The sequence below is a fragment of the Amaranthus tricolor genome, chromosome 5, assembly GCF_026212465.1.
Source record: "Amaranthus tricolor cultivar Red isolate AtriRed21 chromosome 5, ASM2621246v1, whole genome shotgun sequence".
In the NCBI taxonomy this organism is placed as follows: domain Eukaryota; kingdom Viridiplantae; phylum Streptophyta; class Magnoliopsida; order Caryophyllales; family Amaranthaceae; genus Amaranthus; species Amaranthus tricolor.
The window spans coordinates 19,947,289-19,966,300 of record NC_080051.1 but is presented as its reverse complement, the minus strand read 5'-3'; the positions used below and the strand labels follow the sequence as shown (position 1 = coordinate 19,966,300).

General features: G+C 33.8%; 3 protein-coding genes and 1 pseudogene across 3 annotated transcripts; all 4 read left to right on the top strand.

Moving 5' to 3' along the window:
* The first annotated feature begins 3,843 nt into the window (after window positions 1–3,843).
* LOC130812566 (peroxidase 57-like) lies at window positions 3,844–5,420 on the top strand. The gene is made up of 4 exons (XM_057678078.1): window positions 3,844–4,123; window positions 4,222–4,401; window positions 4,542–4,707; window positions 4,805–5,420. The coding sequence occupies exons 1-4, from the start codon at window positions 3,887–3,889 to the stop codon at window positions 5,215–5,217; spliced, it is 996 nt and encodes a 331-aa protein (XP_057534061.1). The 5' UTR covers window positions 3,844–3,886; the 3' UTR covers window positions 5,218–5,420.
* A 3,633-nt stretch (window positions 5,421–9,053) lies between these two features.
* Window positions 9,054–10,314, top strand: LOC130813537 (peroxidase 57-like). The gene is made up of 4 exons (XM_057679374.1): window positions 9,054–9,290; window positions 9,373–9,552; window positions 9,639–9,804; window positions 9,905–10,314. Exons 1-4 carry the CDS (start codon window positions 9,054–9,056, stop codon window positions 10,312–10,314), a joined length of 993 nt encoding a protein of 330 aa, XP_057535357.1.
* Window positions 10,315–11,039: 725 nt separating this feature from the next.
* On the top strand, window positions 11,040–15,062 carry LOC130813535 (peroxidase 57-like; annotated as a pseudogene).
* Window positions 15,063–17,313: 2,251 nt separating this feature from the next.
* Window positions 17,314–18,789, top strand: LOC130812565 (peroxidase 57-like). Its single transcript, XM_057678077.1, has 4 exons — window positions 17,314–17,589; window positions 17,688–17,867; window positions 18,008–18,173; window positions 18,271–18,789. The coding sequence occupies exons 1-4, from the start codon at window positions 17,353–17,355 to the stop codon at window positions 18,678–18,680; spliced, it is 993 nt and encodes a 330-aa protein (XP_057534060.1). The 5' UTR covers window positions 17,314–17,352; the 3' UTR covers window positions 18,681–18,789.
* Window positions 18,790–19,012: the final 223 nt, after the last annotated feature.

Genomic DNA, 19,012 nt, shown 5'->3' with positions numbered 1-19,012 from the left:
AATCACGATGCCACCCTGGAGGACGTCGAGGACGGCTACCACGCTCAAGAGCCGGAAGAACCGTGCTATCATTATCCGGCAAGCTGTCAACAACCTCCACAGGAGATCCGTGGTCTGTAGCAGTGGACGCGTGGGGGCTGTGATCAGCTGGAATGGCCGCGGCTGGGCTGTGGTCTGCTGTACCAGCCACGGCATGGCTGTGGTCCTGGCTGCCGTGAGTAAGAGAGGTCATTCCTACCTCTAAAACATTGTCTAAATCTTCCAAGAAATCATTCACCCTAATATTATTCTCATGACCTTCTTCAATAACCGAATGAGACTTATTATCATTAGAATTAGTGGCAAAAGGAAATTCATTTTCATGAAACTCGACATCCCTAGACACAAAAATCTCACCCGATTCCAAATCATAGACTTTCCAACCTTTTTTAGCATGAGGATACCCAACAAACACACATTTTCGACTTCGTGATGCAAATTTATCCCCCTTAGATTTTTGATTATGCGCAAAACACAAACAACCAAATACACGCATCTCATCAAAAGTAGGTGGAGTCCCAAATAAAATTTCATAGGGTGTCTTATTATCCAATAATCTAGATGGTGTCCGATTAATCAAGTAAACCGCCCCAAGAACACACTCACCCCAAAACCCAATAGGTAGATTGCCCTAAAACCTTAATGCTCGACCAACATTCAAAATGTGTTGGTGTTTCCTCTCAACCCGCCCATTTTGTTGAGGAGTCCCAACACAAGAAGTTTGAAAGATAATGCCAATGTGATCGAAATAGGGAATCATGCGTTTAAACTCCGTGCCATTATCACTTCTCACATATTTAACAATTGCATCAAATTGGGTTTTAATCATAGCAAAAAATTTGCAAAAACAAGAATAAACTTCTGTTTTATCAGTCAATAAATAAACCCAGACAGCACGAGAGTAATCATCAACAAGAGTCAAAAAATAGTATGCACCACAAGTAGACGGTGTTTGATACGGACCCCATAAATCACAATGAATCAATTCAAAAATACGACTAGCTCTACTAGCACTATTTGGAAAAGACGCCCGACTTTGTTTTGCTTGAGGAAAAATTTCACAAGCTTTATTCAGAAATTTAGGACTAGTACTATCACTAATAGCAAGAACTAACTTGATTACTTTGTCCGATGGATGTCCCAGTCTCCGATGCCACAATTCGAACGTAGAGATCTCCGGGCTTCGAACCGCACACACTATAGGAACCCGCCGGAAAAAGTAGAGTCCATCTATCCGTTCACCTCCTCCAATCAGGCTCCCCGAAAGTTGGTCCTGTATAGCACATAAATAGTCAGTGAATCGTACATAACATTTCGAATCATCAATCATTTTCGACACCGAAATTAAATTGCAGTTTAATTGTGGAACAAATAAAACATTATCAAGAATGATTCTATCCGATAGTTGGACGCGACCCTCCTTTGTGGCGAAAGCCTGTGTACCATCGGGAAGACCCACAGGACAAGGTGAAATTGGTGTGACATCCATCAAACATAATTCAGATCCAGTTACATGGTGAGAAGCTCCCGTGTCAATTATTCAAGGCAAAGACAAAAACTCACCAAGTAGCTTGTCTTGTTGAGTTTTATTAAACAGATTTAATAGCATAGTAACATGTTCAGGTTGAAGATCATTAATTGATGAAAGCGGATGAGTGGCATCAATAGAAGCAGTAGAAGATGAAGCAGGAACAGGCCCACCCCCCACTGCGTGAGCACGAATCGAAGCAGATTTAGTAGAAGGATGGACAGCAGATTTAGGCGGCAGCAGGTTCCAATCAAAGGCAGCAGCAGCAGACTTAGGCGGAGCAGCAGGTTTCGAGGCAGTAGAAGCTTGAGGGCCATATTTGTCGAGCCACCACTCCGGGTAGCCATGTAAGAGAAAACAGCCAGCGTTATCGTGGCCACGCCGTTGACAGTGAGAGCAGAAAAGCTTCGACTTATCACGGCGTATGGTGGAGCTCTTGAAGCGATCCGAAGTAACAGCAAAGACATGAACATCATCACGATCAGTGTTGCCCTTGCTATGAGAGATACCACGAGAGCGTTCTTCCTGTAAAAACGCTTGGTATGCTCTGTCCAAAGTGACAGGGGGTTTTTGGGACAATAAATTAGTTCGAACAACAGAATAGCAGTCGTCATCAATACCGATCAAAAACTGGTGTAAAACCTCTTCGTCCTTGTCCGACTGATACTTCGCGGCAACCGAACAAGTACACTTGCCGCACTCGCAACCATGTAGCGGCTTGAGTCTAGCAAGATCATCATAGTAACTCATTAGTTGCGTATAATACTCGTGGACAGACATGGACTTCGATTGACGGCAATTAGTAATCGAAGCCCGAAGTTGTTGAAGACGAGGACCGCTAGCAACACAGTACCGCTTCTCCAAGAAATCCCACAATTTCTTTGCTTCCTCAAAATATGGAATAGCAGCAGATATTTTAGAATCAATTGATCGTAAAAGCCAAGACACAATCATAGAGTTAACGGTTTCCCAATCTAAAATTTTCTTCTCGTCCAATGGCATAACGATTGTTCTATCAACGAACCCAAATTTCCGTCGAGATTTTAGAGACAACATAATTGCCCTAGACCAAGCAATATAATTATCGCCCTTGAAAATCACGTGAGTGATAAGATTTCCGGGTTGATCGCCGGCACCGAGGTAGTAAGGAGATGAAGGATCAATCTTTGTTTCATCACCCATGAGTAATAGAATGAATTGTAAGTAATAAAAGAGTAGAAGGCGAGCACAAAAAAGGTAGAAAAGCAAAGCAGTAGAACAAGAATGGAAGAAGCAGTGCAGTATAGCAATGGAAGAAGGAGAAAAGAAAAAAAAAATCAGTTTTTAGGGTTTTTAGGGTTTGAAGGCTGTGATACCATGTTAGGGTTTAATTTTTCCCACTTGTATTTCTTTTATTCAATAGCATAAGTTTATATACCACTTGTTATAAACATATTTGGGCCTAACCTATACAAAAGCCCAAACATAAACATTCAATAATATACAAGGCCTAACATTGTCCCCTTTTATTCTGTAGATTGGTCTACTTATTTTCTTTTATAGGTTTTTTCTCCCATGTAGCTACATCTTTATATCTTTCTCGGTCGGGGGACTCCTTTGGCCGCGCTCTCCTCCATGAGTATGAATTTCCGCCATCCTTCCCTCCTCAGACCCTGTCCATAGTTTTTCTATGAACGGGATATAGTGGGTTGATTGATGATGATGATGAATATATCTTATAACCTCAACTATCAATTAAAATCTTAATCTAATGATTGACGTCCTAGAATATGTTATATACTTTAATATATACTTCCTCTATTTTCTTTTACTTGCACCCAAGGACACTTTCACACGCCCCAATGCATTAATTCAATCATTAATATCTTTAATTATGCACATTAAATAATTATAAAAAACCAAAATTAATAAAATTTTCATTGAGACGATTCTAACAAAATCTCAGATCTCAATAACTATGTTTTAATCTATAGATTAACGACAATGTGAAAATTAAATGACATTAATAAATAGTGTCAAATTATCCTTAGGTGCAACCAAAAACAAACTCTTCAAACCAAACCACCAAAAGTAAACTATATATGACAGCGTCAAAAAACAAACGAATTTGAGTTAGCTGAGAGCACGTCTTCAATTGGACATTTCAATCCTACTCCTCACTTCTCAACGTGAGCTCCAGTAAGCAAGTATATTCCAATCAAAAGAGCTTAATTCATGATTCAAAATCAGCTATAAATACCCAAACATATCATTAGTTTCTTCACACAACAAAAAAAACACACAACTATTAAATAATAACTTAGAATAACTAAGGTGGAAATGGCAAGGGGAAAGTCATCGACAGTAGGTCTAGCCCTTGGGCTCCTTTTGATGACCCTGGTCGGGGAGTGTTATGGTCAGTGTAGTGACAAGTTCAAGGTGGGTTACTACGAAGGAAAGTGTGGCAAATACGATGTTGAAGCCGTTGTTTTCCACGTTGTTAAGAAGTATTACCTTCAAGATCCGGACACTATTGCTGATCTTATCCGTTTGAATTTTCATGACTGCTTTGTTAGGGTAAGTCCTTATATTCATTATCATTATTAGTGTATGTAATGTCAAATTAAGTAAATGGGACATTTTGATAAATATTGTGTTGATTGCAACTTGAATAGGGATGCGATGCTTCAATTATGATCGAAGGTGAAGGAACAGAGAAGACTGCATCTCCAAATCTCAGCGTTGCTGGTTATGATATTGTTGAGGAGATTAAGGTTTATCTTGATCAATATTGCCCAGGAGTTGTCTCTTGTGCTGACATTATTGTCTTAGCGGCTAGAGCTGCTACATTTTTTGTACGTCTTAAAAATAAATAAATAAGTTTAGTACAATATGTTCTTCTCGTTAAGTCTCAAGGTTTTCTAAATGTCTTTTACAATTAGAAAATTTGGAAAATGATAGTTTTCTTTATATTACTTTTCAACTTAATTTATAGGGTGGAGCATATTGGTACAACGTAGAAACCGGAAGAAAAGACGGTAATGTTTCACTAGCAATTGATGCCGAACAAGGACTTCCTAGTCCAAGAATCCCAGTCAGTGCTGCTATCCAATTGTTTTCTGGTTATGGATTAGACACCCCCGATTTTGTTTACCTTTTAGGTAAATAACATACTATTCTCTAGATATATAACATTAACATGCATGCATAAACTTTGTCTAAACATGAAAACTTTGGTGTGTATTTATATTATTACAGGTTGTCACACTGTTGGAACTGCACATTGTGATAAATTCGAAGACCGTCTATACAACTTTCAAAACAGTGGAAAGCCAGACCCCGCCATGTCCCCAAAGTTGCTCTACTCTCTTCAAAAGAAGTGCCCTCGCGGTGCCAATTCTAACAACCAAGACTTCCTTGACCAAACTAAGGGAAGCGAATTCAAAATGGACAATGGTTTCTTCAAAAGAATTTTGGAAGGCGAAGGTCTTCTTCAAGTTGATCAAGAATTGGCTTATCATCCAGAGACTAGACCCATTGTTGTTAGGGCAGCTGAAGATGAGAAAGTATTCCTCGCTAAGATTGGTCCAGCTATGCGTAAAATGGGTTTGATTGGAGTTATAACCGAAGGAAAGAATAGAGTTGGAACATGCAAAAAGGTTAACTACTAAGATATGAGCATAACTCATCAAAAATAGCCAGAGTCAATTTGATTTAATACCTAAATTACTTTATTTTTACCTCGTTGTATTTTTTGAATTTTTCTTTTTTCTTTGCCATGTTCTTCCCTCGTTGGGAATTGACTATTGTATGTTAAAGGCTCTGGCAAGCTAACATGTTATTATTTCAAGTTGTGAGATTAATATATTACATATATGGTTTAATTAATATCTTTATTATCTCTTTACTTTTCGAATTATTTTGTGTTTCTGAAGTATTTGCTCCCTTTCTAATGTTTTCTCATTTAGAATATTCTATTTTGAAGAGATAAATTTGGCTAAAGTTTTTGAGATATACATAGAAAATAAAATATATTCAAGTGGGATTTCGTTAGATCGTCTTAAATATATACTTTTATTATATATTTTTTTTAATTTGTAAGATGTGTATTTAGAGATATTAAAACTTAAAATTTATTTTAAAAATTGGGTAAAAAGTAAACGAGAACATTATAAAAGAACTGAGGAAGTAAGATGCACCACCTTAGCTTAATAAGGATATTTTGAAATCTTAAATTAAAGCAAATTCATTTTTTTTTACTGAAGTTTACTATAAATATATGCCAAAATAAAAGGTGAATTTTCTAAAATGAATATTTAATTCAATGATAAAGACTAAAAGTCATGCAATCTATATAAAAATGATATTTCTAATCATGGATCATTGTTAATATAAGATTTGACACACTTAATCATACCTTTTAAATATAGCTTACTCGGATAGAAACTCGTACAATGCACGAATTTTTTAATATGTTAATATTTTATGAAATTTTAGATTGCAAACAATAATTCACCAAGTCTAACAATATAAATGATTGATTTTAATAATCAATTAATTGAATTTTATGTCATTTTAGTTTTAAATAACAATTGATGGAAAAAGGGGTTATTATGTACTTCAAGTAATTTCCTAAAGTGTTGTTTAATGTTATACACAGTGTAATTTTGCAGTATAATTTTCTAAATTGTGTAATTCCAATTATAACATTTATTCTGTAGTATAATTTCTACGCGGTGTAATTCCAGAATTTTATCAGACAATAAATAATGTTCTACACAGTACATTATATATTTCTCATTATAATTTTTTAAACAGTGCATTTATATACAACTGTGTAATTGGAATAATTGTAATTTATTGCATCAATTAATTTATGAGTTTTTCTGAAAATATAAATTTGTAAATATGATAAATGTAAAACATGCAAATCAGTAAAATTTCATTAATTCTAATCAATGAAAAAAAGACGAATGACATGCTTACAATTAAACTTTCTTTTTGTTATTAAAGAGTAAAATTAGTAGAATGTATAATTGATACAATTTTATTAGAGAGACTCTTGATCTAGTAAATTCATTCCTGTATAACTCAAAACGCCAATACACACCAACTCTTAATTAAATAGACAAGATACGGGCAAGAATACATTCTCTCCCTATAATTTAGAAAATTAATTTTTTTTTATATAGGGTACATTGAGAAAAAAAAAAAAAAAAGCTATGTAAGATTCGATCCTAAGAAAACCTTACCTAAAAAATACGATACTTACTACAACAAGATTTAATTTTCTATTTACAAAATTGTAATGCAATAGTTGTCATACTTCGTGAAAGATCTCTAATTTGCATGAACGTCATTTTTTATTGAATTGTAATACTCATCGATTCTAAGTAGTGGCGGATTTAATTATACTACATTATTTCATAAAGTCAATACAAGACTTTTACTAATTTGTAAAGTCTCTGGATGCAGCTATTTTTGTAAGAGATCATCTCATAAAGAGACGACTTTAAAATAAAAAGCTTATATTTGTTTTCTCTTTAATTAGTATTAATTGGGTTATTTAGCCAATATATCTAATACATTTTTCGGAGATATGCCTCTCACAATAATGATAACTCACCAACAGCAGTTAAAAAAAATTTAAAAAAAGTAGTATAAAAAAGGAGGAGTTGCATGAGTTAGTAGAGGCAAGAGCATACATTTGATGAAATTAGTATTCAATTATCCACCAAGTCTAGCTTCGAAAAGATGAGATGAGATATTGTAAATGTTATGTTATTGAAAAGATGAGATGAGGTGCATTCATGTGTGACTTTTGGGATGACATCCCATGAATGTGTTAATGTGGGTGTATTAAGTTAAGTTTTGATGATTGATGGTGATTAAGTATGGATTAATAAGGTAATGAAGTGTAAGAGTTATGGGACGTAATGAAGAAGTGGAAAGGTTGATTCAAGATGCTCTAAAATGTAAAGTCGAGCAACCTGTCAGAAGCTCTCTGAAGTGCCGCTCGACCAGGCTGCTCGACCGAGCGAGCCATATAGTAGGTCGAGCGGACAGACAGAATGCTCCAGAATGCAGCTGATGCTCGCTCGACCGAGCGAGCTCTCTGATCCGGTCGAGCGGATCCTCTGATGTGCATGGGATGCTGATTTTCGACCTTTCAAGTTCTTAAAATTATTTCATATTATTCATTACCCTATATTAATATTGTATTCAAGAGAGCTATTGATATTCTTGTATCTAGTACTATATATAGAGCTCTCATACTCACATCGTAATTAATCCACAAATACACCCCAAGCCAAACACTAGCCTATATCTCTTCTCTATTGTAATTCTCCATATTTGAGAGTTCTTTGAGCTCCTTTTGATTATATAAGAAATACTACACACCGGAGGACGTAGCCTTAGTTGGGTGAACCTCGTTAAATCTTTGTGTCATTTTATTGCATTATTTTCTCCTACAAACATCGATATCGTTGATAGCGTAATTTGTTTGTCACAAAACCTCATACACTCGATCTTGGTGATATTGGAGTTTGAAACACATTGTTCGAACTCTAATACATCGTCGTTTTCAGTCCCTTGAAAATTAGAGAAAAAACTCATGAAAAATAATGGTAAATACATGTGAAAGAAAACCAATAAAAAAATTTACCAAAATGCAAATTTGGGAAGAAAGTTCTTACTTTATCATGATTAAATATGACTTCTCAAATGAAACAAAGAGGGATATTTTCTAGGTAATTGTCTTTTAAGTTACGTATTATTCTTGTGTAATTTTTTTAAATTAGGTATTTATAATATAATTTATGGCATAAAAATAGAGGACATAGTGAAATTCTTTGTCGAAGAAACCCATTAAAATATGTAATTTTAAATAGTAGCTTAAGTTTTTAGGTTGTTGGCGGTTCAATTTAAGTTTGAGCAATTAGGAGTTGCGAAACAAAGAGAAAAGGTTAACAATTCACTCATAAAATATAATTATTTTTAAAAGGGCCATAATATAAATTACGCCAAAGGCCCCAAAATAATCAAGATCGACTCTGATTATTTTTTCTACCACATAAAAAAGTAAAAAACTCAGATTATCACGTGAAATTTTCTAAATAATAATTTCATTCATTTGTACATCGATATGTTCATTTAAGAATAAAAAAAGAAATCATTTAAAAAAATGACTCTTCAAAAAATGATCATTCATAGAGAATATGCAGCCAATTAGCCAACATATACCGAGTCCAGTAACGGTTATTATTGTTCTTAATAAGCAATGCAAGTTGATGCAAAAAGAAAATAAGACCAATTAGTGTATTACCAAAAAGTACTTCTACGCATCTAAGTCCACTCCTCTTTGAACGTGTGCACCACAAACATCAATACAACATTCAAAAGTCATCTTCACAAAGCTATAAATACCCCAAGAATTCATTAATCTCTTCACAGAACAAAAAATAACATTACAAATTAAATTAGCTAAAAGCCTAAAAGGAGCAAAATGGCAAGGGGAAAGTCATCGATCGTAGGTCTAGCCCTTGGGCTTCTTTTGATGACCCTGATCGGGGAGTGCTATGGTCAGTGTAGTGACAAATTTAAGGTGGGTTACTACGAAGGTAAATGTGGCAAATACGATGTTGAAGCCGTTGTTTTCCACGTTGTTAAGAAATATTACCTTCAAGATCCTGATACTGTTGCTGATCTTATTCGTTTGAATTTTCACGACTGCTTTGTTAGGGTAAGCTCTTACATCTTATACCTCATTAGTACATCAAATTAAGTCATACAAAATGGGATTCTAATGATTGCAACTTGAATAGGGATGTGATGCTTCAATTATGATCGAAGGTGAAGGGACAGAGAAGACTGCATCTCCAAATCTCAGCGTTGCTGGTTATGGTATTGTTGAGGAGATCAAGGTTTATCTTGATCAATATTGCCCAGGAGTTGTCTCTTGTGCTGACATTATTGTCTTAGCGGCTAGAGCTGCTACATTTTTGGTACGTGTTAAGAATAAATAAATAAGTTTAGCACAATGCTAATCTTGTAATTGTTTTCTTCATATAATTTTCAACTTAATTCATAGGGTGGAGCATATTGGTACAACGTAGAAACCGGAAGAAAAGACGGTAATGTTTCACTAGCAATTGATGCCGAACAAGGGCTCCCAAGTCCAAGAATTCCCGTCAGTACTGCTATCCAATTGTTTGCCAGTTATGGATTGGACACCCCTGATTTTGTTTATCTTTTAGGTAAATACTATTTCATTCTCTAGATGTATATATCATTAACATGCATGCATAATCCTTGTCAAAACATGAAAACTTTGGTACGTGTGTATTTATATAACAGGTTGCCACACTGTTGGAACTGCACATTGTGATAAATTCGAAGACCGTTTATATAACTTTCAAAACAGTGGAAAGCCAGACCCGGCCATGTCCCCCAAGTTGCTCTACTCTCTTCAAAAGAAGTGCCCTCGCGGTGCCAATTCTAACAACCAAGACTTCCTTGACCAAACTAAGGGAAGTGAATTCAAAATGGACAATAGTTTCTTCAAAAGAATTTTGGAAGGCGAAGGTCTTCTTCAAGTTGATCAGGAACTGGCTTATCATCCAGAGACAAGACCCATTGTTGTTAGGGCAGCTGAAGATGAGAAGGTATTCCTTGCTAAAATTGGTCCAGCTATGCGAAAAATGGGTTTAATTGGAGTTAAAACTGAAGGAAATAATAGAGTTGGAACATGCAAGAAGGCCTATTAAAAACATTTTTATTATTTTTAATGTGAATGATGCCAATTGGTCACTGTTATTTATTTCTTGTATTTTTTTTAAAATATGTTTGTCCTTGAGGTTTCCATGACGAGGTTTTTTTCCATAAAATGATTCAATGTAATTTTGAATTTTAATCAAAATGAAATTTCTATTTTGTTTTATATTCAATATCAGAAGAATTAACCTTTAAAGCAAAAATGATGTAAAGTTAAAGCCTTTAAAAAATAATGCAAATTTTGAACCTTAAAAAGCAGAAGCGAGAAAATTCTTACCTTTAGAATTAATTTTTCCTATAATGAATTATTAATCAAATTTACCAAATGTCCGTGGTCAAAAATCTACTCTAACAAATCACAGTTTAAAAAATAAATAATTAGTAGACATCACATGTAAACAATTAAGGGTGCAAGTTACGAAAAGCCCTTAACGGATTAAACTAAACCCCGGAGCATGGTTTAGCAGATTTTACCCTTGTAATGAAGATATTTGGCTATTACCAAAGTAACTCCAATCATGCACTATTTTTCAAGATGAGAGGTGAATCGATAACATGCCTCATGATCTACATAGATGACTAGATTATCACAGCTAATGATGACGAAGAGATACAGTTATTGAAGGAAAAAATTTTTAGTTAATTTGAGATGAAAGATTTTGAAAAATTGAAGTACTTTTTGGGAATCGAAGTACGTAGGTAAAGGGGGGATTTTTATATGCCAAAAGAAATATGTTTTAAACTTACTAGTAAAGACAGGGATGTTGGAGTGCGAACCAGTAGAAACATCAATAGTGGTAAACCAATTACCTACAAAATATTAAAGGAGGGAAGGCAGCCAATCGTGAGCAATACTTGAAGCTAGAAGAAAAACTAATCTACCTCACACATACTTGTTCGGACATTGTCTTTGCAGATGGGATTATAAGCAGATTTATGCATCAACCTCAAACACACCATATAGAAGCAACAACTAGAATCCTAAGGTACCCCAAAGGCACGCCTAGAAGGGGAACACTATTCCAAAAAACTAGACATCTAAGTTTACAAGCCTACACAAACGCGTAATTGGAAGGAGAGATGGAAGAAAGTCAACATCATGATACTTTACTTTTGTGGGAGAAAATCTAGTGACAAGGAGAAGCAAGAAACATAAGGTGGTTGCAATATCTAGTGTTGAACCCAAATTTTTAGCTATAACAAAGGAGATCACTGATGTACTATGGATCAGAAAGCTACTTACAGAACTTGAATTCCAACTTAACAGAAATTGTGAACTAAATTGTGATAACAAAGCAGCAATAACATATCAACAAAATTTGACTAGCACTTCATAAAAGAGAAAGTTAAAGCAAAGATAATCCATATTCCATTTGTTCGATTTAAAGAAAAACTTTTTGATTTCCTAACCAAAGCTGTAGGATCAAAACAATTTCAATATACTCTTCGCAAATTGGGCATTCAAGATCCCACTACCCAACTTGAGGGGGAGTGAAGAAAAAAATAATCAGAATACTATAATTATGTACATTACCATAAATTAGAACATTTAGGAGATAATTTAGGGATTGATATATTGTAAATATGGTAGTATTTTTCCTTTATATTCAGAGCATTATAAATAGAAATTAAATTGAATCAATACAAAAAAAAAAAAAAAAAACTAAAATCAAGATTTATTTAACTCTTCAGTTGGTTGCATATAATTGTGCTTGTAACTGTCATTGACTTTATCGACTTCAAAATATGTCTCACATTAGTTAAGACATGTTTAAAAAACAAAACTACATGTTCAGCTTATGTTGAACACAATTCCATATAGCTTAAGTTTAGTAGTTACATTTATATAATTAATTACTTCGATCGATTTCATGTTTATAATAGTGAATCCTAAGAGATTGTGCAGTATTTTATTCTTAGCTTAACTTCTCTCACAACCATAAGGTTTCTTTTAATAAATTTTGTTATTTTCTCCAATAGGTGAAAATTGAAGAGATTACTTAATATATATAATAGTTGTTCTAGTAGAACTTTTTATTACTCCTTCAATAGTAATTATATATATTTTTCTCTTTTTTAGGTGGATTTTGTTTTTACGCTGTCTTTTTGTATGTTATTTGTTATTTCTTTGAGTAAACATGCTTTCACTTTAATAAATTTTGTTATATATTAGTTTTAGTTAAAAAATTGAAAAAATGTATAAACGTGTTATTTTTTTCCTATTTTATCTGGGAATAGACTATGTGATGCTTTTTGTCTATTAAGGGTTACTCTTTGTTTTAAATATGCTTTTGTTACTAGTTTCTCTATTGTTGTTACGTTGTTGTTATTGAGAAAATTGTTTCACAAAGTGTTGATCCATTAGAATCTACTGCAAAAGGTTCTGATTCATTAATGATGGATCCCTGAATGGTTATATCCTTTTTTATTTTGATTTGATAACTAGTATTTTTTTTAAAAAAAATTTACAACTATGTGTTATTTTCTAATTTAAACAAGTTTCTTCTTCATTACCTGATGTTTAATTTAGATTCAAGTTCATTTCTGTTGATGGTACGCCTACCCTATTAACCATGACCGTTTTGGACATTTTTAAAGCCCTGATTGAATTCAAATAATCTATAAAAATTACTAATGAAGAAACAGGAGTGACATGTGTCAGTCTCTCAACGAAAGTTTTCTCGCTAATTGTTATATTGACACGGTAGGTGACATAGTAGTGAAAATCTTTTTTTAATATAACGTGCATAAGAAGATTTAGTAAGCAGTATTATTTCCAAAGTATTTAACTTGGTGAAAGAGACTAACTTAGCAAGGGGAAAGTCATCGACCGTAGGTCTAGCCCTTGGGCTTCTTTTGATGACCCTGATCGGGAAGTGCTATGGTCAGTGCAGTGACAAATTTAAGGTGGGTTACTACGAAGGTAAATGTGGAAAATACGATGTTGAAGTCGTTGTTTTCTACGTTGTTAAGAAGTATTACCTTCAAGATCCTGATATCGTTGCTAATCTCAACTGTTTGAATTTCCATGACTGCTTTGTTAGGGTAAGCTCTTATATTTTATACCTCATTAGTACATGAAATTAAGTCATACAAAATGGGAATTAATGATTGTAACCTGAATAGGGATGTGATGCTTCAATTATGATCGAAGGTGAAGGGACAGAGAAGACTGCATCTCCAAATCTCAGCTTTGCTGGTTATGGTATTGTTGAGGAGATCAAGGTTTATGTTGATCAATATTGCCCAGGAGTTGTCTCTTGTGCTGACATTATTGTCTTAGCGGCTAGAGCTGCTACATTTTTGGTACGTGTTAAGAATAAATAAATAAGTTTAGCACAATGCTCTTGTAATTGTTTTCTTCATATAATTTTCAACTTAATTCATAGGGTGGAACATATTGGTACAACGTAGAAACCGGAAGAAAAGACGGTAATGTTTCACTAGCAATTGATGCCGAAAAAGGGCTCCCAAGTCCAAGAATTCCCGTCAGTACTGCTATCCAATTGTTTGCCAGTTATGGATTGGACACCCCTGATTTTGTTTATCTTTTAGGTAAGTACTATTTCATTCTCTAGATGTATATATCATTAACATGCATGCATAATCCTTGTCAAAACATGAAAACTTTGATACATGTGTATTTATATAACAGGTTGCCACACTGTTGGAACTGCACATTTTGATAAATTCGAAGACCGTTTATATAACTTTCAAAACAGTGGAAAGCCAGACCCGGCCATGTCCCCCAAGTTGCTCTACTCTCTTCAAAAGAAATGCCCTCGCGGTGCCAATTCTAACAACCAAGACTTCCTTGACCAAACTAAGGGAAGCGATTCAAAATGGACAATGGTTTCTTCAAAAGAATTTTGGAAGGCGAAGGTCTTATTCAAGTTGATCAAGAATTGGCTTTTCATCCAGAGACTAGACCCATTGTTGTTAGGACAGCTGAAGATGAGAAGGTATTCCTCGCTAAAATTGGTCCTACTATGCGCAAAATGGGTTTCATTGGAGTTAAAACTGAAGGAAAGAATAGAGTTGGAACATGTAATAAGGCCTATTAAAAATATTTTTATTATTTTTTTTATTGTGAATGATGCCAATTGTTCACTGCTATTAATTTTACCTTTTTTTGTATTTTTCTTTTAAAATGTTTGTCCTTGAAGTTTAGAGGACAAGTTCATTATTATTTTTCTATAATGATTCAATGTAATTTTAATTTCAATCAAAATGAAATTTCTATTTTGTTCTATAACTTAATATCAAAAGAACTAACATTCAAAGAGAAAATGATATAAAGTTTAAACTTTTAAAAGATAATGCAAAAGTTAAAACTTTAAAAGTCAAAGCGACAAAATTTATACCTTTAGAATTAATTTTTACCATAACAAATGATAAAGCAAACTTAGCAAATGTCCATGGTCTAAATCTACTCTAACAAATCACAATTCAAAAGATAAATATTTAGCTGACATCACATGTAAACAATTAAGGGTGCAAGTTACAAAAGCCCTTTATGGCTTAAGAGCAATCCTCTCGAGCGTGGTTTGGCAGATTTACACTTGCAATGAAGATATTTAGCTACTATAAAAGTAACTCCGATCATACACTATTTCTCAAGCGAAGAGGCGAATTGATAACATGCCTTATTATCTATGTAGATGAGATGAAAGATCTCGAAAAACTGAAGTATTTTCTGGGAATCAAAGTACTTAGGTCAAAGGGGATATTTATACGCTAGAAGAAACATGTTTTAGACTTACTAGCAAAGACTGAGATGTTGGAATGCAAACCAGCAGAAACACTAATAGTGGTAAACCATGGCCTACAAACTTTTGAAGAAAGGGAGGCAGCCAACCATGAGAAATACCAAAAGCTAGTAGGGAAACTAATCTACCTCCCATATACTCGTCCGGACATTTCCTATTATATGGAGTGGGGATAGTGAGTAGATTTATGCATCAACATCAAACCCACCATATGGAAGTAATAACTAGAATCCTAATGTACCTCAAAGTCATGCCTGGAAGGGGAATAGTATTCTGAAAAAATGGACGCCAAAGCTTACTAGCCTACATGAATGCAGCAGGAGATAGAGGATGGAAGAAAGTCAACATCAGAATACTTTACTCTAGTGAGAGGAAATCTAGTAACATGGAGAATCAAGAAATAGAAGGTGGCTGCATTATCCGATGTTGAGGCCAAATTACGAGGTATAACGTAGGAAATCTCTGAAGTATTGTGGATCAGAAGGCTACTCACAGAACTTGAGTTCCATCAGAACAACAGTTCTGAACTAAACTGTGATAACAAAGCATCAATAAATATATCAGAGAACCTAGTGCAACATTATAGGACTAAACATGTTGAAGTTGATCGACATTTCATAAAGGAGAAACATGAAGCAAAGATAATCCATATTCCATTTGTTCAATCTAAATAACAACTTGCTGATATCATAACCAAAGCTGTAGGATCAAAACGATTTCAAAATATACTACGCAAGTTGAGTATTCGAGATCTTGCTACCCAACTTGAGGGTGAGTGAAGGAAAGAATAATCAGAATACTTCAATTATGTACATTCCATAAATCAAAACATTTAGGAGATAATTTAGGGATTGATATATTGTAAATATGGTAGTATATTTCCTTTATATTCAGAGCAATGTAAACAAAAATTAAATTGATTAAATACCAAAAAACACTAAAATTAAGAGTTGTCAATTGGTTGCTTTTAACTGTCGTTGAATTTATTAAATTATGTCTTCCACTAGGACATGTTCAAAGAACAAAACTATATGATCAACTTATGCTAAGCACACTTTCAAATAGCTTAAGTTTAGTATTTACATTTATTTAACTATTTACTTCATTCGATTTCATGTTTTTAATAATGATTCCTAAGAAATTTTGTAGTGTTTTTATTCATAGCTTAACTCCTCACGCAACCACAAGATTTCTTTCAATAATTTGGTTATTTTTTCTAGTAGGTGGAAATTGAAGAGACTACTCTAATAGTTGTTCGGGTAGAACTTGTTATTGCTCCTTCAATAATAATTATATATTTTGTCTCTTTTTTTAGCTGAATTTTGTTTTTATACAGTCTTTTTTGTATGTTATTTGTTTTTTCCTTAAGTAAACAGGCTTTCTCTTTTCTACGTTACCTAATGTTGATTTAGGTTCAAGTTCATTTCTATTGATGGCACCTACACTACTAACACATATAATCTTATATTTGTCCCTTCTACATGTGTTAAAAAATTACAAGAAATATGTTACTTTTGTTGTCAGATTATATTTTGCATCTAAAGAGCAACGAAACACATGATCGACAAAACTTTTATGTATGTATCACACTTAATTATATATAAAATAAGAGATTTTCTAACCTCATACATAAAAAATTAATTCTCTCTTTATCCTTGTCTATAGAGATTTTCTATATTCTAATCCCGAATCAATAAACCAAAAAACTTAATTAATATAAATTAAAAAGTTATACTGAAGACAAAGTATTAGTTAAGGCCAAAACCATTTTTAAAACCATAATATAATGCAAAGAATATGGAAAATGTCCCAACCAAATTTGTGGACTACTACATTGTAAATTAATTAGTAATCATATATAATCTACACTATGGTAAAGTAAAAGCATAGATTTCGATTTTATATTTCCAAAAGACCTTTCAATCTAATACTTCCATTCATTTATTCATTGATAAATGTTGATTTAAAGAGAAAAAAGAAAAAAGAAAAATGACTCTTCAAAGATTGATCATTCATAAAGATTAAGCAGCCAATAAACCAATACATACCAAGTTATTGTTCTTGATCAGCAATGCAAGTTGATCCAATATGAAAATAAAACCAATTAGTGGTTTACCAGAATTCATTTGAACGTGTGCGCCATGACTAACATACAAAAGTCAACCGAGTTAGCTATAAATACCCCAAGTATTCATTAGTCTCTTCACAAAACAAAAAAATACATTACTAATTATATTAGCTAAAAGCCTAAAAGGAGCAAAAATGGCAAGGGGAAAGTCATCGACAATAGGTCTAGCCCTTGGGCTCCTTTTGATGACCCTGGTCGGGGAGTGTTATGGTCAGTGTAGTGACAAGTTCAAGGTGGGTTACTACGAAGGAAAGTGTGGCAAATACGATGTTGAAGCCGTTGTTTTCCACGTTGTTAAGAAGTATTACCTTCAAGATCCGGACACTGTTGCTGATCTTATCCGTTTGAATTTTCATGACTGCTTTGTTAGGGTAAGTCCTTATATTCATTATCATTATTAGTGTATGTAATGTCAAATTAAGTAAATGGGACATTTTGATAAATATTGTGTTGATTGCAACTTGAATAGGGATGCGATGCTTCAATTATGATCGAAGGTGAAGGAACAGAGAAGACTGCATCTCCAAATCTCAGCGTTGCAGGTTATGATATTGTTGAGGAGATTAAGGTTTATCTTGATCAATATTGCCCAGGAGTTGTCTCTTGTGCTGACATTATTGTCTTAGCGGCTAGAGCTGCTACATTTTTGGTACGTCTTAAAAATAAATAAATAAGTTTAGCACAATATGTTCTTCTCGTTAAGTCTCAAGGTTTTCTAAATGTCTTTTACAATTAGAAAATTTGAAAAATGATAGTTTTCTTTATATTACTTTTCAACTTAATTTATAGGGTGGAGCATATTGGTACAACGTAGAAACCGGAAGAAAAGACGGTAATGTTTCATTAGCAATTGATGCCGAACAAGGACTTCCTAGTCCAAGAATCCCAGTCAGTGCTGCTATCCAATTGTTTTCTAGTTATGGATTAGACACCCCCGATTTTGTTTACCTTTTAGGTAAATAACATACTATTCTCTAGATATATAACATTAACATGCATGCATAAACTTTGTCTAAACATGAAAACTTTGGTGTGTATTTATATTATTACAGGTTGTCACACTGTTGGAACTGCACATTGTGACAAATTCGAAGACCGTCTATACAACTTTCAAAACAGTGGAAAGCCAGACCCCGCCATGTCCCCAAAGTTGCTCTACTCTCTTCAAAAGAAGTGCCCTCGCGGTGCCAATTCTAACAACCAAGACTTCCTCGACCAAACTAAGGGAAGCGAATTCAAAATGGACAATGGTTTCTTCAAAAGAATTTTAGAAGGCGAAGGTCTTCTTCAAGTTGATCAAGAATTGGCTTATCATCCAGAGACTAGACCCATTGTTGTTAGGGCAGCTGAAGATGAGAAAGTATTCCTCGCTAAGATTGGTCCAGCTATGCGTAAAATGGGTTTGATTGGAGTTATAACCGAAGGAAAGAATAGAGTTGGAACATGCAAGAAGGGCTACTAAGCACGTCATTATTATTTTTAATCTGAATGATGCCAATTGCTCACTTTTATTAAATTTTTTTTCTTGTGTTTTTATTTTTGAAAATTGTTTTTCCTTAAAGTTTCTATAACGAGTTTATTTTTGTTTTTTTATAATGATTCAATGTAATTTTAATTTCAATCAAAATGAAATTTCTATTGTGTTCTATAAATCAAAAATACAAAGAATTGACATTAATAGCTAAAGTTGAAAATTTTAAAAGATAAAGCAAAGATTAAATCTTAAAAGCGGAAGCGAAAAAGTTCATACCTTTAGAATCAATTTTTCCAATAACAAAAAATGCCCATGGTCGA

What these genes read in the sequence shown, in the direction of transcription:
- LOC130812566 (XM_057678078.1), top strand. Translation starts at nt 3,887, where the DNA reads ATGGCAAGGGGAAAGTCATCGACAGTAGGTCTAGCCCTTGGGCTCCTT. An exon ending in TTCATGACTGCTTTGTTAGG is followed by an intron (nt 4,124 to 4,221) that starts GTAAGTCCTTAT and finishes CAACTTGAATAG; the next exon opens with GGATGCGATGCTTCAATTAT. An exon ending in CGATTTTGTTTACCTTTTAG is followed by an intron (nt 4,708 to 4,804) that starts GTAAATAACATA and finishes ATATTATTACAG; the next exon opens with GTTGTCACACTGTTGGAACT.
- LOC130813537 (XM_057679374.1), top strand. Translation starts at nt 9,054, where the DNA reads ATGGCAAGGGGAAAGTCATCGATCGTAGGTCTAGCCCTTGGGCTTCTT. An exon ending in CTAGAGCTGCTACATTTTTG is followed by an intron (nt 9,553 to 9,638) that starts GTACGTGTTAAG and finishes CTTAATTCATAG; the next exon opens with GGTGGAGCATATTGGTACAA. An exon ending in TGATTTTGTTTATCTTTTAG is followed by an intron (nt 9,805 to 9,904) that starts GTAAATACTATT and finishes TTTATATAACAG; the next exon opens with GTTGCCACACTGTTGGAACT.
- LOC130812565 (XM_057678077.1), top strand. Translation starts at nt 17,353, where the DNA reads ATGGCAAGGGGAAAGTCATCGACAATAGGTCTAGCCCTTGGGCTCCTT. An exon ending in TTCATGACTGCTTTGTTAGG is followed by an intron (nt 17,590 to 17,687) that starts GTAAGTCCTTAT and finishes CAACTTGAATAG; the next exon opens with GGATGCGATGCTTCAATTAT. An exon ending in CTAGAGCTGCTACATTTTTG is followed by an intron (nt 17,868 to 18,007) that starts GTACGTCTTAAA and finishes CTTAATTTATAG; the next exon opens with GGTGGAGCATATTGGTACAA.